The 20,333-nt window shown below is 40.9% G+C and overlaps 1 protein-coding gene across 1 annotated transcript in view; it reads right to left on the reverse strand.

Annotated features, from left to right (window-relative positions):
• Nucleotides 1-17,984, reverse strand: part of lrig1 (leucine-rich repeats and immunoglobulin-like domains 1) — a 33,386-nt gene extending 15,402 nt beyond the window's left edge. Inside the window, exons 1-4 of the mRNA XM_046875070.1 lie at nt 16,809-17,984; nt 5,248-5,319; nt 3,945-4,019; nt 578-715 (exon numbers count right to left, since the gene is read on the reverse strand). Coding sequence (XP_046731026.1) covers nt 578-715; nt 3,945-4,019; nt 5,248-5,319; nt 16,809-16,996 — 473 coding nt within the window. The 5' untranslated portion in view covers nt 16,997-17,984. The remainder of the gene's footprint in view (nt 1-577; nt 716-3,944; nt 4,020-5,247; nt 5,320-16,808) is intronic.
• Nucleotides 17,985-20,333: the final 2,349 nt, after the last annotated feature.

The following is a 20,333-nucleotide window of genomic DNA, read 5'->3' on the forward strand; positions in this document are numbered from 1 at the left end:
ATCTGGCGGCTGTCCCTGGAATACGGGGTGGGAATATGCCCTGGATAGAAAATTGCGGCGTTAACCATATATAACTTAAGCTGCAGTCTTTGCCTTTGTTAAAAATTCTTTCCCGTTTTCCAAATTTTTTTTTTTTTTTATTAACTCGTGTATATAATTTAGTTTTAAAGTTTAATTGTCAGTAAATATGCACAGTCCGAAAGATTTCCATGGCTTGCTTCCACTTTTTGAAAAGAAAAAAAAGGTTCAGGGAAATTTGTGGAAAAGATTCGGAAAATGCTGCAAATCAAATCCACAATTTGAGTATCTTCGACTTAACTGTTACTAGAATCAGAATCAGGTTTATTGGCCAAGTGTGTTTTACACACACAAGGAATTTGGTTCCAGCTGTTGGTGACGATCAAAAGTATGAGCCGAGACAGAAGGTTAGGTGTCACTTTGTGATTAGGGTTCCAGCTTTGTGGTGTCCAGACAATGAAAAAGTGAGTAAAAAAAATAAAAGTTTGGGGTTGGTGTTCAGGGGGTTTGTTTGGGAGAAAGGAAAAAAGAGAGAGAAAGACAAGGACGATTGACTCACAGCTCTCGGACACGAAGGCCACGAGGGAAGCAATGTTCTCTCACATCGATGATGTCATTATTACTCAGATCCAGAGTCTCCAGGTGGGTGAGGTTTTGGAGACGGCTGCCCTGTACGCTGCTAATCTTATTATGGTGCCTGGGAGAGAGAGATAAGAGATGCTATTAATATGTCTGACACGTTTTATTGGTTAGAAATGAATACACAGGGAAACGACGTGTCCCATGGAACTGAAATAAAATGCGCTATGGGACACTCAAGGACTCTATGGAGAGGAAAACTGACATGGACCTCGAGTATATATGTCAGATTTAGCGTATTTCTGATGCTAAGTATTCTTAATTTACATAATATTTGGCAACCTTGTTGTACAATGAAGCATGCTAGGTACTGTGTTAATGCTAGCTAGATTTCCAGGAACTAGTTACATTTTCACCACAAAAATCTTTTCGAGAAATAAAACGATTTCCATAATAAAATTCTTCCCTGGAACTCAAGAACGACTGGATGGCGGTGTGCCGTAACGAACACTGCTGATCGGTTGAAGCTTCATGTCACCTGGTCAATCCGTTCTTTTTTAAAATTGTCGTCAACTATAGTATATATACAATAGCAGACAAACCTGTCATTATATATACATCAATTACTAAATCACCAATAGCGATACAAGCTAACTACATAGATTTAGCACACATTCGCTAAACTTCTACACCAGTGTCAGATCATTTGCATATCGTAGCATGATCAGTCAAAATTAATGATGTCAAAACCGAGATTGTATATGTTCTAGTCGTTTCGAAAATCATGTCCAAAATCACTTCGGTGACTCTGATTACTGCAGTAATACGAAGTTGCCGAATAACACTCGCCGATGATTGGTCAGGTGTCTTCGAGGCTGAAAATCTGCGATTGGTCTGGGCCGAAATTAGCTGCAGAACATGTCTTATTAAGTGGAAAACATGAATAACACACATTTCCACATTTGGAAATGTAATCTTAGGATAAACTTTTGATTGTAGGTCTTTTCCAGCTGGTGAAAGCGACGTGCAATAGGGTGGGGTGGGGTGGGGTATAGCTACTGTAACAGCCTCCTCCTCCTCCTCCAGGGGAATTTTCACATTTGCTATTTGCGTCTTGTTGTTTCTCCCTCAGCCTGAGAATCGATTCAGGGATGGGAATCGGCGCTGTGCTTTCCCCGACGCCTTCGCATTTGAAAAGCATGAAAAGGTCAAAGCCTTTCGGTCCACATCTGGAGTTGTTGGTTTTGGGTTCAGAGCCAGATCTCGAAGCCAAAGAACCCAGTGCAACCAGGAAACTCTTATTAAATGTATCTTACACACGGCGGTCCAGTCTATCGTACGGCTTTAAAACCTAATAATGAGTTCATTTATGATGAAGATAATCGGCTGTCGGTATTCGATATATCTTCTGAAATGATCTCAAACATGGTGTCTGTGTCTCAGACGCTAATTGGCGCGAATATGCTGGGAATACGTGGCTAACAAGTTAGCTGTTAGCTATTAAGTTCATTAGAATACGTTATTATTGCTATATTTATCCTGGGACTATTTGAGGTCTTTCCCACGAAGGCATGCATACGCACGCAAACGCTCACATGCCACCCCTGCTGGATGTTTTCGAAGAAAGGACTAAGGAAGAGTGACAGAGAGCGAGCGAGACAGAAAAAGAGAGCATTCCTTCCACCATCACACCTGAATAAACAGAAAAACGAGGGGGAGAGAAGGATGGCGTGATGGTGAGGGATGAGCACGGGGGCGTTCCCGTTGCTCCTACAGCTCTGAGGCTGCACTGAACAGCGGGTTAAACAGCTGCTGACCCGCATCGAGATCAAAAAACAAAAACACAACACCGAACCCGGGGCCGGATGTGATCGAGGGAGGGGGCGTGGCCTGATTCAACATATCACTCAGCCAGCATTAAAAAAAAAAAAAAAACGTGCACAGTTCGGATGCTCTGAATTCGAATCCCACGCCTGCCCTCGCTGGTCATCTCATCTCTTTCCATCCGCCTCTTTGTGCGCGTCACATGACATCACATCGACCCCTACAGCCCCCCTGCTTTCCTCTGATTCGTTTTACAGTAAGCCGCTTGATTGACTGCTCCAGCTGTCGCCCTTCTCCAGCTTCTCCACTGCTCAGTAAAGATAGATTTTTACCCAGCATGCAACAGCACTCCACGGCAACAGGCCTCGAACCAGGCCGAAAAAAGCAACTCCGGGATTCGCATCCCAGACCAGAACGCTGCAAACTCCCAAACTCACGCAACCTGTAACACAACCCAATGTCAAACGCTCAAGCTCGTCCACACCGTCAGCAAATCAGCGGTTTGAGACGTTTTTTTGTTTTTTTAAATGAAAGAGAATGATGAATAAATGTAAATCAATAAGGTTACACCATGACTGCACAGCCGAGAGCAATCAGGACAGGGATCACTTGACTGCTCAAATGGATGACACATTGGCAGTGAGGATATATTACAGAGAGAGGGAATGTGATACAGGGACGACTGGCGCGCACACACACGTGCTGTATGGAGATACACGAGGACATGAACTGGGGAGCTGCACACACACACACTCTATACACAAGTCTATGGATTTGTCTAATGACCCTCTGATATACTGTATGCAATAAAACACATCCGAACATGCTGGTATAGGAAAAGAATCAATAACGCCACCCTGAATTGTTTCTGATTAAGGATACAATATTGGACTTGTTATTAAATTATGTCTAATTATTATAATTTTTTATATTCGCATGGTTCCCGTTGTTACGTTCCCTCACCAGAATCTCTATTTCTCCCTCTCGCAGCTTTTCATGTCACCTGATTGCTACAAAGCACTGACACTGGAGGACCCCTTCCCAAACCGTTACCTAACCTGCTGCACACGTCCACGTGTAAGTTGCTATTATAACTTAAATTGAATAAATGCATTCATATAAAGCGTTAATATTCAATATAAAACTGAATCGACACTTTACGTCCAATTCAAATATCCAGGTGTACTGTGTAGACTGTCCTGTAGGGGGCTGTATCTTGAAAAATCTATATTTTTGAACATTTTGCATAAACACAGAACCTGAAACGAATACCACAGACATTTTAAAGTTGATACAGCACACAGCATGCTTTTCCTACATTTATCAAGTTCCACTTCATCAATATTATGTATCATATATATATATATATATATATATATATATATATATATATATATATATATATATATATATATATATATATATATATATATATATATATATATATATATAGATAGACAAATCTTCAAGAGTAGCTGGAGCTTCAGTGTGCGAGAAAACACAGCTCGAAGGTGTTGGCTTACAGATGGAGAGTGACGATGGCTGGCGCGGCACTGCCAAACTCGGGGATTGATGTCAGCTCATTGTGGTCCAGTCTCCTGAGGGTCAAACACAAGAAGACGGTTTAATTACACGTCGAAACGGAGGCCGAGGTATTTAATCAGAGGCATACAGAGAGCAGAGAAATCAATGCGATGTATGATTGTTCATAAGCAGGAGGACCACAGAATTATTTGCAGCATACGCGTGAAGATGATGGTGAGAAAAGCGCAGCGAGGGAGCGGAGCGAGGAAGAGTGAAGCGCTCTGGCCCGTGGCCAGCTGCAGCCCCTGTGCGTATAAAATATTTACAGGGCAGGTTAGTGAGTGGTGTCGGGTGATGATGGAAAGGCCTTATTATAGCAAACCTCCTCTTCACTCCCAATTCCCCCCACTTTGAGAACAATAGCCTCCGACAAAAAGCCTTAAGTGCCCAATAAAGCTGAGTGACAGTTGGGCTATGAAATCATTAACTACTGCACTGGATGTGACACGTGTGATTAAACTCATGACTGTGTTTCTGCAGAGCTTCCCACACATCATCGGCCATGTTTTAGGAACCAAAAACATTGCAAGGGATGGCCGACTCTGTCAGTCAAAGCCAATAGTGACAAGTCTCTTAGCTCATGTATGTGGAAGGTGACAGATAGCGTCCAGTATAAAGTGGATAACGTTGTAATAGTAAATGAAGAATCAAAAGCCTCTTATCCATCCATCCATCCATCCATCCATCCATCCATGACAAAAGTGACAATTATATCATAATTCCATATGTTCAATCTAAAGAATTTGTTCCTATCTATCTATCCATCCATCCATCCATCCATCCATCTATCTCTGTCTGTCTGTCTGTCTGTCTGTCTCTCTGTCTGTCTGTCACTACAAATGTACAGAAATTGTTTGCCAACAATACAATCAAACCCTTGCTGTTTTATTCACTATATATGCTCAATGCAAAGGCTACAATGACATTCACATTTTTGCCATTTGGGAGACGCTCTTTTCCAGGCCAACTTATAACTGAGCAGTTGAGGGTTAAGGGCGCTTTCATTATTATTCACTGATGCATTTCTATAGATGTAGATTACAGACTTGGTTTTGCATAAACATGGCAAGATTGGATAGATTGTGGTTTGGCACTGATCCTAGATCAGTTAGGAGATCTTTGATAGATTCTGATCTTTAGATTGTGTGTTTTATGATCTGATTTCAGTTCGGTGTTGGACAAATTTTAATCTCGACGTTATGTTTCATAGTTCAATAGAGACAGTTTGAACGGTCTACTTACACTTCTTTAAGGTTGGGCAGATTGTTGAGGATGTCCGTATCGACTGCCGTCAGCAGGTTGTGGCTCAGGTTTCTGAAACGGAGAGAGAGAGAAAAAACAATACCGATTAATACAAAGGATCTGGGTAGCAGCTTCAGTGTTGGTGTTGAACATTCTATTGCCACGATCGAACGTTTCTCTTTGATCACTCCTCCTTCATTAAGGCCAGGGAGACAACGCAGACGTCTGATGATCACTCGGCTCGCTGCATCAACAAAACCCTTATCGTTTAATAACTCGACGCCTTTTCTCATTTCTGCGTCTTAAGTCTCTGAAAAATCAGCGGATGAGTTTGGCAGTGGAGCCGAGCCTCCAGCTATTCCCGCTAAAACTTTAGAGATTGATTACGGCGCGACGCCAGGACTCCCCTTAACTACTCCAGAATTAAGCAGAGACTTAGTGCCAGATGCACAAAAGCAGACTTGAAGAGTCGTGTGCAAGATAGCCAGCAGCGATCCGATCAGGATTAAGTACATGAGAAATACAAATAGCAGGTCATTAACGTGAGTGTAGAAGACACAAACCTTTAGAGATGCGCTTATCGGATTATTGAACCCGCAACCTTTCTGCTGAAGCTACTTAGCGAGAGTACGCTACAAAATACGCTAATATTCAGCTCAATATTCTGTAAAAAATTCTGACGTGACGCTGGAGCTTAGCAAACACTTATGTTATATATGGAAAAAACTATTTAAGTGGTTCTTTCCCAAACTGTTAGCAGAAAATTGGAGGCACACAATTGTTAAGGATGTCTCTGGGTGTGCTAGCATGAAGTTTTTCCTTTGCTTGAACTTTTGCGACCCAAAGGCCCCCTCACCCCACTTACTGTACAATAGTACCTTGCTTAACTAATACCCATGTAGCTGAATGAATCTCCAGAAATCTCCACAAGCACCTCCAAGATCTAGAGAAACATCCCAGAAGAGATTAAAAAGGGATTTCTTCATCAAGCCTTACGTTTCAGATCGGTTTAAATCTTTGCTAACAAGACAGGTTTGAAGTATTTATATTTTTTGTCATTTTTGTTTGAGTCAGAACATCGATTATTTTCTTTAGGAAATAAATAAGTGGACATAGAAACCTATCTTATAAGTTCAAGAGAGGAATGAGTACGTGTGTGTATGTGCGTGGAGATAATATCGGAGCACGATGCGCCCCCGAGGCTGCACTTTGACAAGACGGTGTGTTATAATCACACTTGGCCCTCCCGCTGCCATTGTGTGCTGCGGTGTTAAAACCGCCATCCTTGCTTCAGAAAGCAATTACCTAATCATGCTAAAGCAAAGTGAAAAATTACAGGGTTTCCCTCAAATCTGGCCAGGGGGGTTAGAATACAGAAGACAGAACGGAGGAGCAGAAACGGAAAGGAAAGTCAGACACGGGCAATCTGCGACAGGGATCAGCGCAAATGTAGGACAAGTTCTGCGCTGCTAAAAGCAGCCATAACCAAGGCCGGGCAGAGGGAGCCGAAGTCGAGGTAGCGCTCAATGAGCCTCTGTTCAGGAGCAACGAGCGACTCATGGGTGTCAGATATCCGCCATTTCAGAAAGAAAGCCATGAGGAAGCTGATTTTGTACTGAAAGTACAAAAGTCTGTCTGCTCACCCACCAGTGTCAACCTTTTGTGGCCAGTTTATTTGTTTAAAACACAGAAATCAGACTGGTTTAATTCTTAACCTTGGATGCTCTGAATTTCTGATATGGATATTCCAGGGCATGATTTTGTTTGATTGTAAATTTTACACAAATGTAAAAGACACTGTTGCCATCTATTACATTTCAAAAGATTGCCTTGACATTAATTGAAGGAAGGAGTCCCCAGTTACCATTAGATTGGTATGAACATCCCATTCCACATTTGCTGTTATAGTAACCTGGGTAGATGTTCCACTAGATTTTGTGTAGATTTGTGGAGCTTCCTTCAGCCACAACGTGTGTTAGTAAAGCCAGGTACTGGTGCAAGGTGAAGAGGCCTAGGGGGCCTGTGTTTAAAACTCCATCACACCACACAAGTTCTGCTTCAGTATTTGAGGATAAACTTAAGACTCAGAAGTCTTAACCCCATTCAAGGCCTTTCAGTGTTAGTATCTCTGCTTTACAACTTAAAAGGCCATGGGCTCAAGGAGCTAAGGAAACAAGTGTTTATATAACTTTGATTTGATCCGCCCTGGTCACCCGGCTTTATTTCACCGCCTTTATCTTATCTGATAATGTTCACTTTCACACCTACTGCTTAACCCCGAGGTCGTAACTCAAACGGCTGTCGCAACCGCTGGTGTGTGAAGCCTGGGCAGTAAACACTCCCCTTTTCCCAGCCACCTCGCTGCAGATCCAGGGCTGTTAGGGCTTCGTGTATACATGTGTTCCTTCAGGAGGTGGTTGTCAAAACCAAGCTTGAGGCTGGATCTCAAGTTTAGCCAAGTAAGACCTGAGTGCTAATTATTAACAAAAGTTATAAGAAGGTATATATCCCCTGCAGCCGCAAAGGTTGGCACTAAATGTGGGGCGGATTGGGGAATTGATTTCTATCAAGTTTGTGGTGTCAATCGTTAAGAGGATCGAACAATGGGTTGAAGATAGAGATGGAGAAGGTTTCTTAGGCATTTCTTGAACGGTTAAAGGGCTTACCCATCATAAATCCTTGAGGTTCTACAGAAAAATCTACCCCAGATAGACATTGTTTTTATACCTCCTATATTTAACCATGGTCTTTTAGCTGCTCTTTTACAGAGTACCTTAACTTTCAAACTACTGCTTTTTGTGTCAGGTGAAGTTAATAATATAAGTTGATAAGTTTATTTTAGGCATTGAAGAAACACTACTGTTAAACTGTAGATGTTTGTACCCTTTATATTTTGTAAAAAATGACTGATTCCAGGTCAAATGAGTTTTGCCAAAAACCCACCCTGCAGCTGTGCATCAGGCATGAAAAAATGTAGCAGTCATTGTCCTATAGATGAGATAAGCCGGGCTGTTTCCAAAAATGACTGGTTAGGGTGCAAAATAAATGCTGTGGCTATCAAACGTGTTCGAACAGAAATCTTGGAGATGCGATGGCGAAGGTTTCGATTGGCGTAATCAGTCAAACTTGGCATCAGACGCCATACATTGCATTTTCGGGTTCCCATCAGCCTCAGGGTGAAGCTTGTGCAGCAGACACTTGTTACTTAAAAATCATGTAAAAACCTGTGTTTCCCAAGGAGACAATCGCCCTCCCGTAGTCAATTAATCATCCTCACTTTGCCCCCCACCATTTCCTTTATCCCTTCCTTGCCTTCTTAAGCAAATGACCAATTTCCTATACCAGGAAACGATCGCCGGAAGGGACATTATTTTTCTAAAGGGGTCAAACTTATTCGGACAATGATTAGCAACATAAATAATCGATGACTGTTGAGCAGTTATGAAGTAGGTTTTTGCGCCATGTCGGTTCCGATTAATCAATAAAAACGTCTACCATCAATTAAAAAAACCTGCATGAATTCAAGTCCCATGATTCATAACATAGCAAAGTGATACTGCTTCTTATCTGCCCGATCTTTATGGCAGACACGGCCGGCGTGCACTTCGCTCCTGAGAAGTGTGAAGTGATAGCGGTGACGGGGCTTTATGACGCAGCTGGTAGACAGAGCAGCGATTTAACGCGTCCCCTTTCAGACGGCTATAAACTAGTCAAATAGTCAAAGAAAGACAAAACCAGAGAAGGCCGCTAGCGAGCCACACCGATTTCTCTTCGCATCACTTTCTCTCTCTCTCTTTCTCTCTTTCGCTTTTCCTGTCATAAAGGGTTTTTACAGCCCGGCAACAGGGCTGATAGGGAATCCAGAGGCTTTTTCTACCAGACCGAACACTGCTGTGTATAAGCCTTGCAAGAACCTTGATGATCCCCCCCCAAAAAAAAACCCTTTGCGCTCTAACGAGAAGTTAATGGCGAGCTGATTAGCGTGGAATTCTTTTTTCTTCTTCTTTCTTTCTGACTTTGTTGTTGTATCTGAAGCTGAGGAAAATCACATCTTGGGCCCATGTGCACAGATGCTGAATAAACGAAAGAGCAAAGCGCACATGCTGCAACGGGCAAAGGGTCTGCTCTGGCCCCGGGCACGGAACGATCCGGAGCCATGCAGACGCCGAGCCAAGAGTCTGACACAACACACACACACACATACAGAGAGAAAGAGAGTAAGGCTGGAAGAGTGCAAGAAAAATATTAGGCTTCATAAAAAATTTTGTTTAAAAAAAAAAAAAAAGCACATTGTTTGATGGTGTGTTTGGAAAGACGGCATCCAAGATTTATTGCAGAAGATAATAAATACAGCTGTGCGCCCAAATCGAGCGCTCGTTAGCCCTTAGTCGCTAAGTTTATTATGAAAAAGACGTAACTATTACAGCGCCAATACAACAGAGGGAATCGTAAGTGTGTAAATTGTGTTACGCAACGAGCCGATCTGCTTGGATACGTCTGAGAACTGTAAGGAAGACACACATCTACAGGAGAAAGGAGGAGGAGGGACTTAGTCAGGGTCAGAGGACAGCCAGGACTCTATGTTACTGTATGTATGTATTTGCAAAGGATCGTGGATCCATCAAATTTCCATGCAACACTTAAATCCGTTCTCAGATATTCTTAACATTGTTTGAAAAAGCCAAGAAGCTGAGATCATCATAATTGTTTTGGATAAAATCAGGTTGGATTGGCTGCCAGCTGCAATAATGAGATACAGTACAAGATGAACCAATTAGGATTGTACACTTTTCCTGTCACCCAATTTAGCAATTTCTGCATCTTATTGTAATCATTTTTTTTTTTTTACAAGAAATAACTCAGCAAGATCGGTGCACAATCAATAACACTGGTTGATGGGAAACGGTAAATGTTTTTCTAGGAAACGAGATGTTTCTTTAGGTTTTATTTTTATCCAATAACATCATTACATTTAAAGATTTTCAATAATATGGACAAAATATCAAGTGTCTTCAAGAGCCACTACTCCCTCGTCATTAACTAGTCATAAGTGCTGCAAGTCGCTGGGTCTCCTACACACTAAGATGTGCCAGGTTGTGATTTTTCACTAACAGGACTAGGCCTGCTGTGTGTGTGTGTGTGTGTGTGTGTGTGTGTGTGTGTGTGCGGGGGGTGTTCCTCAAAGCCCTATGCTCTCGTTTTTTTCCCCTTCTTTTCCAACCCCCCCTTTCAGCTCTCTCCCCCTAATTTCTTTTCCAGATCTCCAAACTCTTACCAGATGTACAGAATTCACAGATGATTCATCCATCAAGCTCACTTTGTAGACATTCTCCTAAAACAAAGGCCTCAGATACGAGGTGCTCGGCTACACTCTGTCTGAAGACGGAAATTTTGGTTCAAATCCAAATCGCTTCGAAAGGTCGAGAGCAGTCGGGGGTATCAGTTAGCGAAATGAAATGCGACTATAACCGTATGTTTATTTTTATTTGCTTATCGTCGTTATTTGTCGTTTCTGTTCCGGATAAAGTGCCTGGGTTTGACTCTCCGCCCTTCACCTGCTCTAGCCGTAATTCATGTTTTTCTGATTTAAGTAGTTGATAGAGGAAGAAGGAAAAAAAAATTAATAAAAGGTGATACATCGTCCGATCGCGACTCTGCGTCCTTGAAAACACGAGGGCTGAACGCAGGAGGCTGTTAATCTCAGTGCCAGGCAAGCCAAGCTAAACACAGCCAGGCCCTTAACTAGCTCTGATAAAGCAAACACGCACACGTTCACATGCTTTCTCTCCCTCACACACACACACACACAGAGCTCCAGGCTACAGCGCACACCTGGAGCAAACCGGTTTGGGTTTCAACTTTCTCTACAGCCCCCCCACCCCCAAAGCTCTGGATCACAAGACTTTGTGTCAAACCTCTGGGCTTTACCAATAAAGCGTGCAAATTCAATTTGCGGCTGCGTACAGAACCACATCATCAACTCTTCAGCGAGGATTTATAGCGAAAAAATAAACAAACTCATGCACGACAAGCCACGAGGTGCTAATCAAGTGCTCGGTGATGCCATCTTTCAAATCCTATTTAGGAACTGAGGCCCCCCAACATTCCACATGCACCAATAAACACAGATTGCTTACCAACACTTCTGACAAGCAAAGGACACCCTACAAATGCAAATCATGGAAAGACACATCCTCCTTCTCTTGCAAAAACCACCCAGTATGCTATTCTGGGTCAGGGGTCGTGACCCTGTAAGGCAGCATGGGAGGGCTGAGTGGGGGAGCCAAAGACTGAAGCCCTATTCTTTCAACAATTGAGGATGGTGATGAGTCACACCGAGTTCGATTAGCATAGTGTCCTTTTTTTATCCCCATGCAGTGGTCCACTGGAAAACATGGCTACTTGTTCTTTAACACAAACATAGGCGGAATGATGACGAGCAAATGGGATTAGAGGGCGTGATTCCCGTCCGATGCGCATGTGAAATGGTAGGATATCTCGGATTGCTTGAGCCGGGAAAAGTGGTAAGAGATTTGCACCAGAATCCATTGGATATGAATTCAGCTTGATGGTCTTGGAAAGCATCGTGTGATATGATATAAGGAAAAATAGTATTTTTATAGTATCTTATTCCACTATAAAACCAGAAAGAATCAATGACTAGGATATTAGGCTTAAAGCTGACAATCTTAGCAAGCCATGATGATGACCACAGGAACATTATGGTGTGCATTAAACACGACCAGCATCATCGATATCTCATAACAACCCCTAACCTCATAAGTCATGCTAGCATATGAAATGAGCCTAAATATACCTGACCTCATTGGTGATTAAGACCTAGTATGACTTCTAAGTTATGCTACAAGTGGTGTGTTCTTTCCCAGAAGACACTGGGGAGCCCTGAAATGCAGTAAAAGTGTTTAGACAACTGGGACATATCAACGGTCCTTTTTGTGACTTTACCATTACGGACGAATATTCAAAGGACACCTTGGAAAAACTTGACCATGTAGGTACAGGGCAAGAGGAAACAAAGGTTTTGTGTTGGTTTTTTTTTGTTTTTTAAGGGCGGGATTTCTTAAATCCTGTCCAGCAAAAATGTTTACTTCCTCATGCTCCAGTTTCTCTACTGCTGCCTAGGAAGTGCTGGCCGAATTCTTTCGGCTTAAATTCCTCACCTTTAAAATCTGGTAAGTCGAGTATTCGTCCCTCAAGAGGTGACAACTTCCTCGACCTGAAATCTCCCAGTCACGTGACCGCTTCTTTTCGCCATGCAAACTTTGTTTGGCCACAAAATCCGACGGGATGAAATTTGTCCAGCCGGATTTGACTAGAAAGACGTCCTCAGTTATCTCTCGTAAAAGACATGAGGTCATGTACCATCAGCTAAATGATTTAATGTTACCCCTTCAAATGTAAACACCAACAATATTAACAATCTGAAAAAGAGATGGACTTGCTACAGATACGATAAAAGAATTAAGGAAACTTCCCAGCTAAAGATATTTGATCTCTTACAACTTTAGCCACTTTATTATAGTTGTCAATGATGTAATATCTGCTAGAAATATGAGATCCAAACCATGAATACGCATGTAAAAGGAAATCTGAACTCGTATCGAACATACATTGGATTACAGAGTATATCTTAGGTTATCAAATCGCAAGAGACTTATACAAATGTTCGATTATCTGTGTCTGGATTTTATGTGGGCATGGTGTAAAAAGGAAAAACAGAAATATTCATGTCAGTATGGTGTGTGAATTCTGGCTGTGACAGTTCCTCAACCTCAGCTACATCACACAAGATTCATGTCTCCATCTGAACTGTTAGATCCCTTGTCATTAGGAAGAAGGGCCAGTCCATAAGACGTTCTTCACATGATTGTGGTTCTGTAAGCCTAGATCCTTGGTTGGAGTACTGTGTGGATTTGTACTCGGTAGCAGTCAGGCCTATTCTGGAGTTTAGGAGGTGGAGATAATGATATTTTACCAGTCGTAGCCTGGTATCCAAAAGCTTGCACGATACCCATGCCCTGACATTTCTGCTTTAAACAACGAAGGTCCTTAACCGTGGAAAAAAAAATCTTCAGCAACATAAGCCGAAGTCTTGCAAGTCTGTTCCTGAGAACGTCTTTTTCACTTCGCTCAAGGATGTGACCTAACAATGAAACAGTTTCCTTCACTCAGCACTCAACTCACCTAAACAGCTCTGTCAGGTTTTCGTGATTCACTTCCAGTCATCCCTGACACGCGTTTGGCACAAAATATTGTTGGACACGCCTGTCCTTCGGTGTTCAAATGGTTTCGTAAGTCAATGTTGTGAACGCCACCTACGCCTCTGTCATTTGTCAATAAAATCTTTACAGTATATAAAAGTAAAGACCGGATTACTGTGCTGATTACTGATATTATAATAATTATACAGTTTATCACTGTTTATTATTAGTGGCATTTTATAAACATTTATACAAATCCTGAAGCTTACTTCTAGCTGTGAAGTTGTAGCGCATATATTTTAACCAAAGATGGGCTGGTTTTCTAGAACAGCAAATAAGTTAAATATGTGAGTGAAACAAATGTTGCTGAGCGTCACAATCGGGTGAGATTTGATTCGATTATGAGGATTTGATCTAGTGATGTAAATTGTTAAAAGAAATATTATAGATCTAATACATTTAAAATATGTCTGAAATCTACTAAATTGACTTGAAAAGACCCCATCTTTTGAAACGGACCTTTGAATGTTCTATTAAACGAGCTGATAACGAGAAGCTTCAAAAGGCTAGCTCCTCATTGAAACTGTTTATGATAACCATCAAAGATAGATTCCTCTCTGGTATGTCTCCAGTCACTGCTTTCTCTTGGCCTTCAAAGAAAAAAAACAACAAAAAAAAAGATGGCCATCTTGGACCAAATGTGTCTAGGTGTTAGACAGATAATACAAAGTAATAAAGCCTAACCCTTTCAAAACACAACAAAGGCGGCTACTGGGGTGAAAAAAAAAACAAAAAAAACACAGATAAGGGCTAGGTGAATTGTTCTGGCTTGCGGATCATGTGATTTGAAAGAACAAAACTCAAAATGAATCAAAATTATGTCTACAAAATTGGGGTAGAAAAATTGGATGAAATCGGATCATATGGATAATTGCTAACCTTTTCCTGTATTTATTAATATACGTTTGATGGAGGAGGGTCCAGGAAATGAGTTATCCCTTATGCTATAGCAGCTCTTGCAGGTTTTTTTCCCTATTAGCCTCTCTAACGTATAAAACCCAAATAACCCGAAAGAAACGTACACCGTTTACATGTTTACATGGAGCGTCCACAATCAACTGAGTGACAGAGCTGCTGTTTTGAAAGCGAATCCATACTTTCTCATGTATATACACTCAATAATACTGTACTTCACACTGCCTGATGTTGATTTATAACCAAAACCACACCCAGCAATTTCATCCTACCTCACAGGTGCCCAATACTCTTATTACTCCATTATTAATCCATTATAACTCTATTACTGCCCATAGCATGTACTAGTAGGTATCATGTTAACAATTTGTCTCAGTAAGGTTTGACTGATTGCTTTGTGAGCATCGTTTCGAGCACTTAATCCACCTATTGTGTTTGGGTATTTACTTTCTCTGTTCTTCTCGCACTCAGGGTGTTAAAGCAGGTTTTGTATCGGATCAGCGACGACATTCAATCTGTACCTTTCCGTCTTTTATGGGGAAAAAACTTGTCTTGGCAGTGTGTTATATGTTATTAGCCTGTATGCTAAGTACGGGGTCTTTTTTGGACCATTTCAAAGTGTGTAAGATGTTTACCTGAGAAAATTCAACGGAAAAACAATGCTTAGAGAGGTGTTGTGGAAAGCTGGAATGTTTAGAGATAGATTTCCTCTCTCTGTCAAGCAACCATTGCTTAGGTTTGTGCTAACAAAACATTTTACCTCAGTGAACTGTTGGATTTGAATGTCTAATAACAGAACAAACAAAAAACGTTTTTGGATTAAAAGACAAACACCTTATTTACCTCAGAACCTTTTGAATTATCAGTATCATAAATCTCCAACAATATAGTGAGAGCTAGCTCGAATAAATCATCTCGGGTTTACACATCTATCTACTTATTTCTACGTTTTCTCAATGTCAATAAACATTCATTATGCAACCATGACTTCTCCACTCTGAGATGATCACTAAACCTAAGGCCCGAGAACTCACACTGTACTCAGACACGGAAGGTCTACATATAACATAAACACCAGGATGGGCATTTAGAGATGATTTGGTTGCTATCATCATATACATGCCGATATCTTACAGCTAATCAGGGTTTCAATGAAATGGTGCAGGAACCTCAGGAAATCAGGTCTCATGCTAGTTGTGTTTTTCTTCATCTCTTCGTACATTTCACACCGTCAACTTCATCACATCTGTTACATACCGGCATATGTTATTTAATGCAAATGTTATGATTGTATAGTTTATAGTGCATTGTGTTTTCATCATCCTGCACTTTTTGTTCAAACATGTTACAGTATCATATAAAATCCAAAGAATTGATATTATTTGTGTTATTTGTTCATTTCACAAGAAAGTATCATGATATTTTGTAATGCTCTTAGGTGTAACAAGTATTGTGATATTTTTGTGTGATTTTTGGATATTTACAACTAAGTTTGGTGTTTGTTTTTGCAAAATCATAGCTATCACACAAGTAGTGTGATGTTTTTGAATTGTTGTAGGTAGTATAAGTAAGTATCCTAATAGTTGTGTGCAAGTTTATGTATTATTAGGTATAATTATTAAGTATAGTAATAATTGTCTCATTTTAGTTATTATTAAGTAAGTAGATTAATATTAAGTATTATAAGGGAGTATCATGGGGTTTTTTGTTGTGATTTTAGATATCACAAGTAAGCATTGTAATGTTTGTAGTATTATAGGTATTGTGACATTTTTGTGTGATTTAAGGTCATAGTACTGTAATTATTGGCATATTTTTGTGCAGGTTTAGGTTTTATATAAAAGTGATGTGATATCAGTATGATTATCGTGATTTCTTTGTGATTTTAGATATCAAAAGTAAGTACTCCAACATCTTTTGCAGAATTATAGATATATGTAAGTACTATGGCATTTTATGTTTTGATGTTTTTGGGTCTTATCTCAGTATTAACCATGTGGTAAAGTTACACCACAGTTACAACACATCTTTTCGCAAATCTTTTGACCCCGAGATTGATTTCCACACCTGAGTCATGTGCAAGTGTGTTATTGTATCACGTGTTTACATTTTCCCCCGGTTTTGTGTTAAATCTGTTGTGCAAAAACTGCATTTTAAACAAGCATCAGAACCAAGGACCTGTGAAAGCTTCAGGACCAGAGTGTGTTTTCACCTGGATGAATGGCATTGAGGGGATGTGGACACAGTGGGAGTGAGGGGGGTATCTAATAGGCCTACAGGTAGGTTCCTCAGCTCAAGTTTTCTCAGTGTGTCTGATCTCTCAGATCGTTACAGATTGGCCAATCAGCAGCAGGAGATACTTACAGATAGACGGTCTGATCGGGTAAGTCTTTGGGGAAGTCGGTGAGTTTCCGGTGGCTGCAGTCGGCCGTGTCTAAAGTGCACGTGCATTCTCGCGGACACGCCGATCCCAACCCGGGCGCCAAAAACAGTTCGAGGGCCACGAGGGAATAAAACACATAACGTGAAATGTGTCCCGGAGCCGCCGCCATTTTGTATCCGCTTCAATCGGCGGATCGGATCTGATCTCCACACAGCTCCCAGTCCGGCGTGTTTCTCCTACCGATTATTTCTCCAACATTGAGTCGCCTGTACGCCAAAAAGTCCCTGTAAGCATCTCAGGTGTGTGTGTGTGTGTGTGTTTGTGTGCGTGTGTTTTACTTTCTATATGGCTTTTTTGTAAGGAAGCCAAACATCAACAACAATGTTTCCAAAAGCTCCTGGTCCTGCGTTCACTCCTTTCAAATCCGCGCACAAAGTTTCACTCGTGGGTTTGCGTGTTTTCTTCCCAGGTCCAAAACTAAAGTGAACGAAAAGGTTACACGTGTTAACATGATGGTGAGGAACTGGAGAAAGCCAAAGCGGAGAGCAAGTCCAAAGCTGTTGTCCTTAAAAGGTTGAAAATGAGCTCTGCGTGTGTGTGTGTGTGTGTGTGTGTGCGTGCGCGCGCGCGCTCTTGACTATTTTGGATCCGATCCGATTCAATGGTTATGAGAAATTATAATAAGAAAAAAAAGACAAATAATCCCACAATCAGGAAGTGTCACAAGTGTTTACACTGGAGAGAAATCCGGATTCTTTTGCCGTCGTAACGTGTGTCCGAAAAAAAACTGGAAGAAATCTTGTCCTCGGACTCCATGGAGACATGACCAGTGGTCGAGTCTTCAACCTTCCCAAAAAATCATTTCCTCCCTCTTTATTGTTGCATATACAGAAATAGATCTGGAATTCTAACCACCAACAGCAGATCAGGAGCGTTCCGGTGTGAACGCCGCAGGAACTTTCCGGGTCTGTAGGAACCGGTACAGCTTCTCCTGGATCTCCTCAAAAGAGAAACAAAACCCCAAATCCGAGCGATCACCAATTATTGAACGCTTCTTCTTTCACTTCTGATCCCAACAGCAGATCTCTCTCTCTCTCTCTCTCTTTCTCCCCCATCTGTCTTTACTTTCCCCCTATTCGATTCAGACAGAACGCTCTCTCTCTTTTTCGCCCCACGTTGGAAGCCTCGTCCTCCCGCCCACCTCGGTTTCTGATTGGTCACCTTAATATACCAGCGTGATTTCATTGGCTGGTTTGAGAGTTTTACTAGTGATCGAACAGCTGCCAGTCACGGCGTGTTAGCCCCGCCTACCTTCACCACCGAGGGTGTGAAGCGGCCCCGCCCCCTTTCACTTTTAACCACAATTTAAAGTGGGAGGATAGAAAGAGCGATTGAGAGAGAGAGAGAGAGATGAGTGGAGTAAAGTTTACTCGGATTTACTGCAAGTAAAACTCTATGAAGTTTGTTATATATACATGCCATTAGATAAGCAACCAAACTAAAATAAACACAAACGCGAGTTAAACAAAACAAAAACAAACAAATAAACAAACTTTAAATAAGCTAAAAAGTCAGCAAGGAAACAATATAATCTAAAATACAAATAAACAAAATGTTTGTATTGCTAAAATTCAGTTAAAACAAGCTAAATAAATAAATAAATAAATTATAGATATATAAATATATGTAGATATAAGATTAGAAATACATATACACAATTGTATATCTGTATAATAGAAATATTTGGAAATAAATATCAAAATATATAGCTATAGAAATGAAAACATTGAATATGTATATATAAAAAATACACAGAGCAAATAAAGTGAGCTGAACTAAACAAAAACAACAACATATTGTCCAGCAACAAATAGTTATTATACAAAAGTAAAACTAAATAAAGAAATACAAAGTAGGCTAATATTCAAATGGAAATGATCATTAAACAATTCGATTTGACGTGTTTAATTGTATACTAAACAAATTGGATTAAAAGAAGCGACTGACTAAATGACATTTTGTTTCTACGCAAACGTTGCACCGATTCTTAAAAATGAAAGCGAGTGTGTTTATAACAATATACAAAGACGCGATTCGATCCCGAACAGCAGGCCAGAAGAGACACGATTATCCGTAAACAGTTTTGTTTTTCATGTTGTTCACGCTGTAAGCCGTATAAAGTTTGAAGGCCATTTCTTTGAAATGCGGAGAGCATATTTATGACAACAATTAAATCAGACAGCACAAAACAGTAAACAAATCAGTCTCGATCACATTCAAATCCCGGATGATGTGCTGCTGATTTTGTCTAAACATGCAGCTGGGTGTTGGTTTCCAAAGAAACATTCCCCTGTGCATCAGCTGTGTTCCGAAGCTGTAGATTGCACAAAAATAATACTTTGTCGGTAAATGACTTGTGTGTAAGTCGTATGTAAGATCTCCTGGATGGAATCGTTTCAGGTTGAAGTGTGAATAAACAAGCGGAGTTGACAGAAAGCAGTTCTCGACTGCTGGAGAACAATCTCAGCCTCGTGGAATCTGCAGCCATGCGTTTTCCCCTCTTTAACCTAAAAGGCATGTGTTTCAGGTATGCCAGCTTTCTATTTCCAGAGGCTTGCTGGCACGGCTTCTCCGCTGATTTACCTGCCAGTTCGCCAGCTGTAAATAATTCGCTTTACAAATAACTCGTGATTGATGTGCGGGTCAAAGTTGGAGTTTAAGATTAGGATCAATGAAAGCTTGTGCACTATAACAAGGTGCCGGAGGTCACTTGGGGACTGAGTGAAGGACAAACGTGCAGTGAAGAGTTTTCAGAGTGGTGGGGGACAGATTTAAAAACAAATGTCCTGGTCACAAATCCTAAATCTCTGGTGGGCTAATTTGTTTCTAAAGGATTAAATTGCTCCATCATATGAGGTTTGATTAATCAGATGATTAATCACCCTAGGTGTGGTGTTTTATTAAATACTTAAAAAAGTCCTAGGTCTGTCTGTCTGTCTGTGGTCAACTGTGTTTGTAAATGGGTTATTCGGGTTAAGAAAACGATGAACAACAGACATGGAAACATTATATAGTTTATGCTATATTTAAAATATCTGTCTGTCTGTCTGTCTGTCTGTCTGTCTGAGTTCTTCTCTCTGCCTGTTTATATATCTATCTGTCCATCTGTGTCCTCTGCTTCTCTGTTTGTTTATCTGTCTGCCTGCCTCTTGTCATTTTGTCTGTTGGCCTTTCTGGTGGTTTTGTTGTCTATGTATGTGTCTGTTTGGCCGGTCTCATTCTCTGCCTGTCTGTTTATCACTCGGTCTGTCTATCGCTGTGTTTTCTGTTTTTGCCTGTCTGTCTGTCTGTCTGTCTGTCTGTCTGTCTGTCTGTCTAGCTGAAAAGTAAAAATGTAGTTAAAATTCCTTAACTATTCCACAGAAATGAATTGTATAGTTGTAACGCACTCTGTCCCCCAAAAGACACTTTTTTCTCTCTTTAGAACATCTGGAAAGCTTTATGAG

This window comes from Silurus meridionalis, chromosome 19 (assembly GCF_014805685.1).
Source record: "Silurus meridionalis isolate SWU-2019-XX chromosome 19, ASM1480568v1, whole genome shotgun sequence".
Lineage (NCBI taxonomy): Eukaryota > Metazoa > Chordata > Actinopteri > Siluriformes > Siluridae > Silurus > Silurus meridionalis.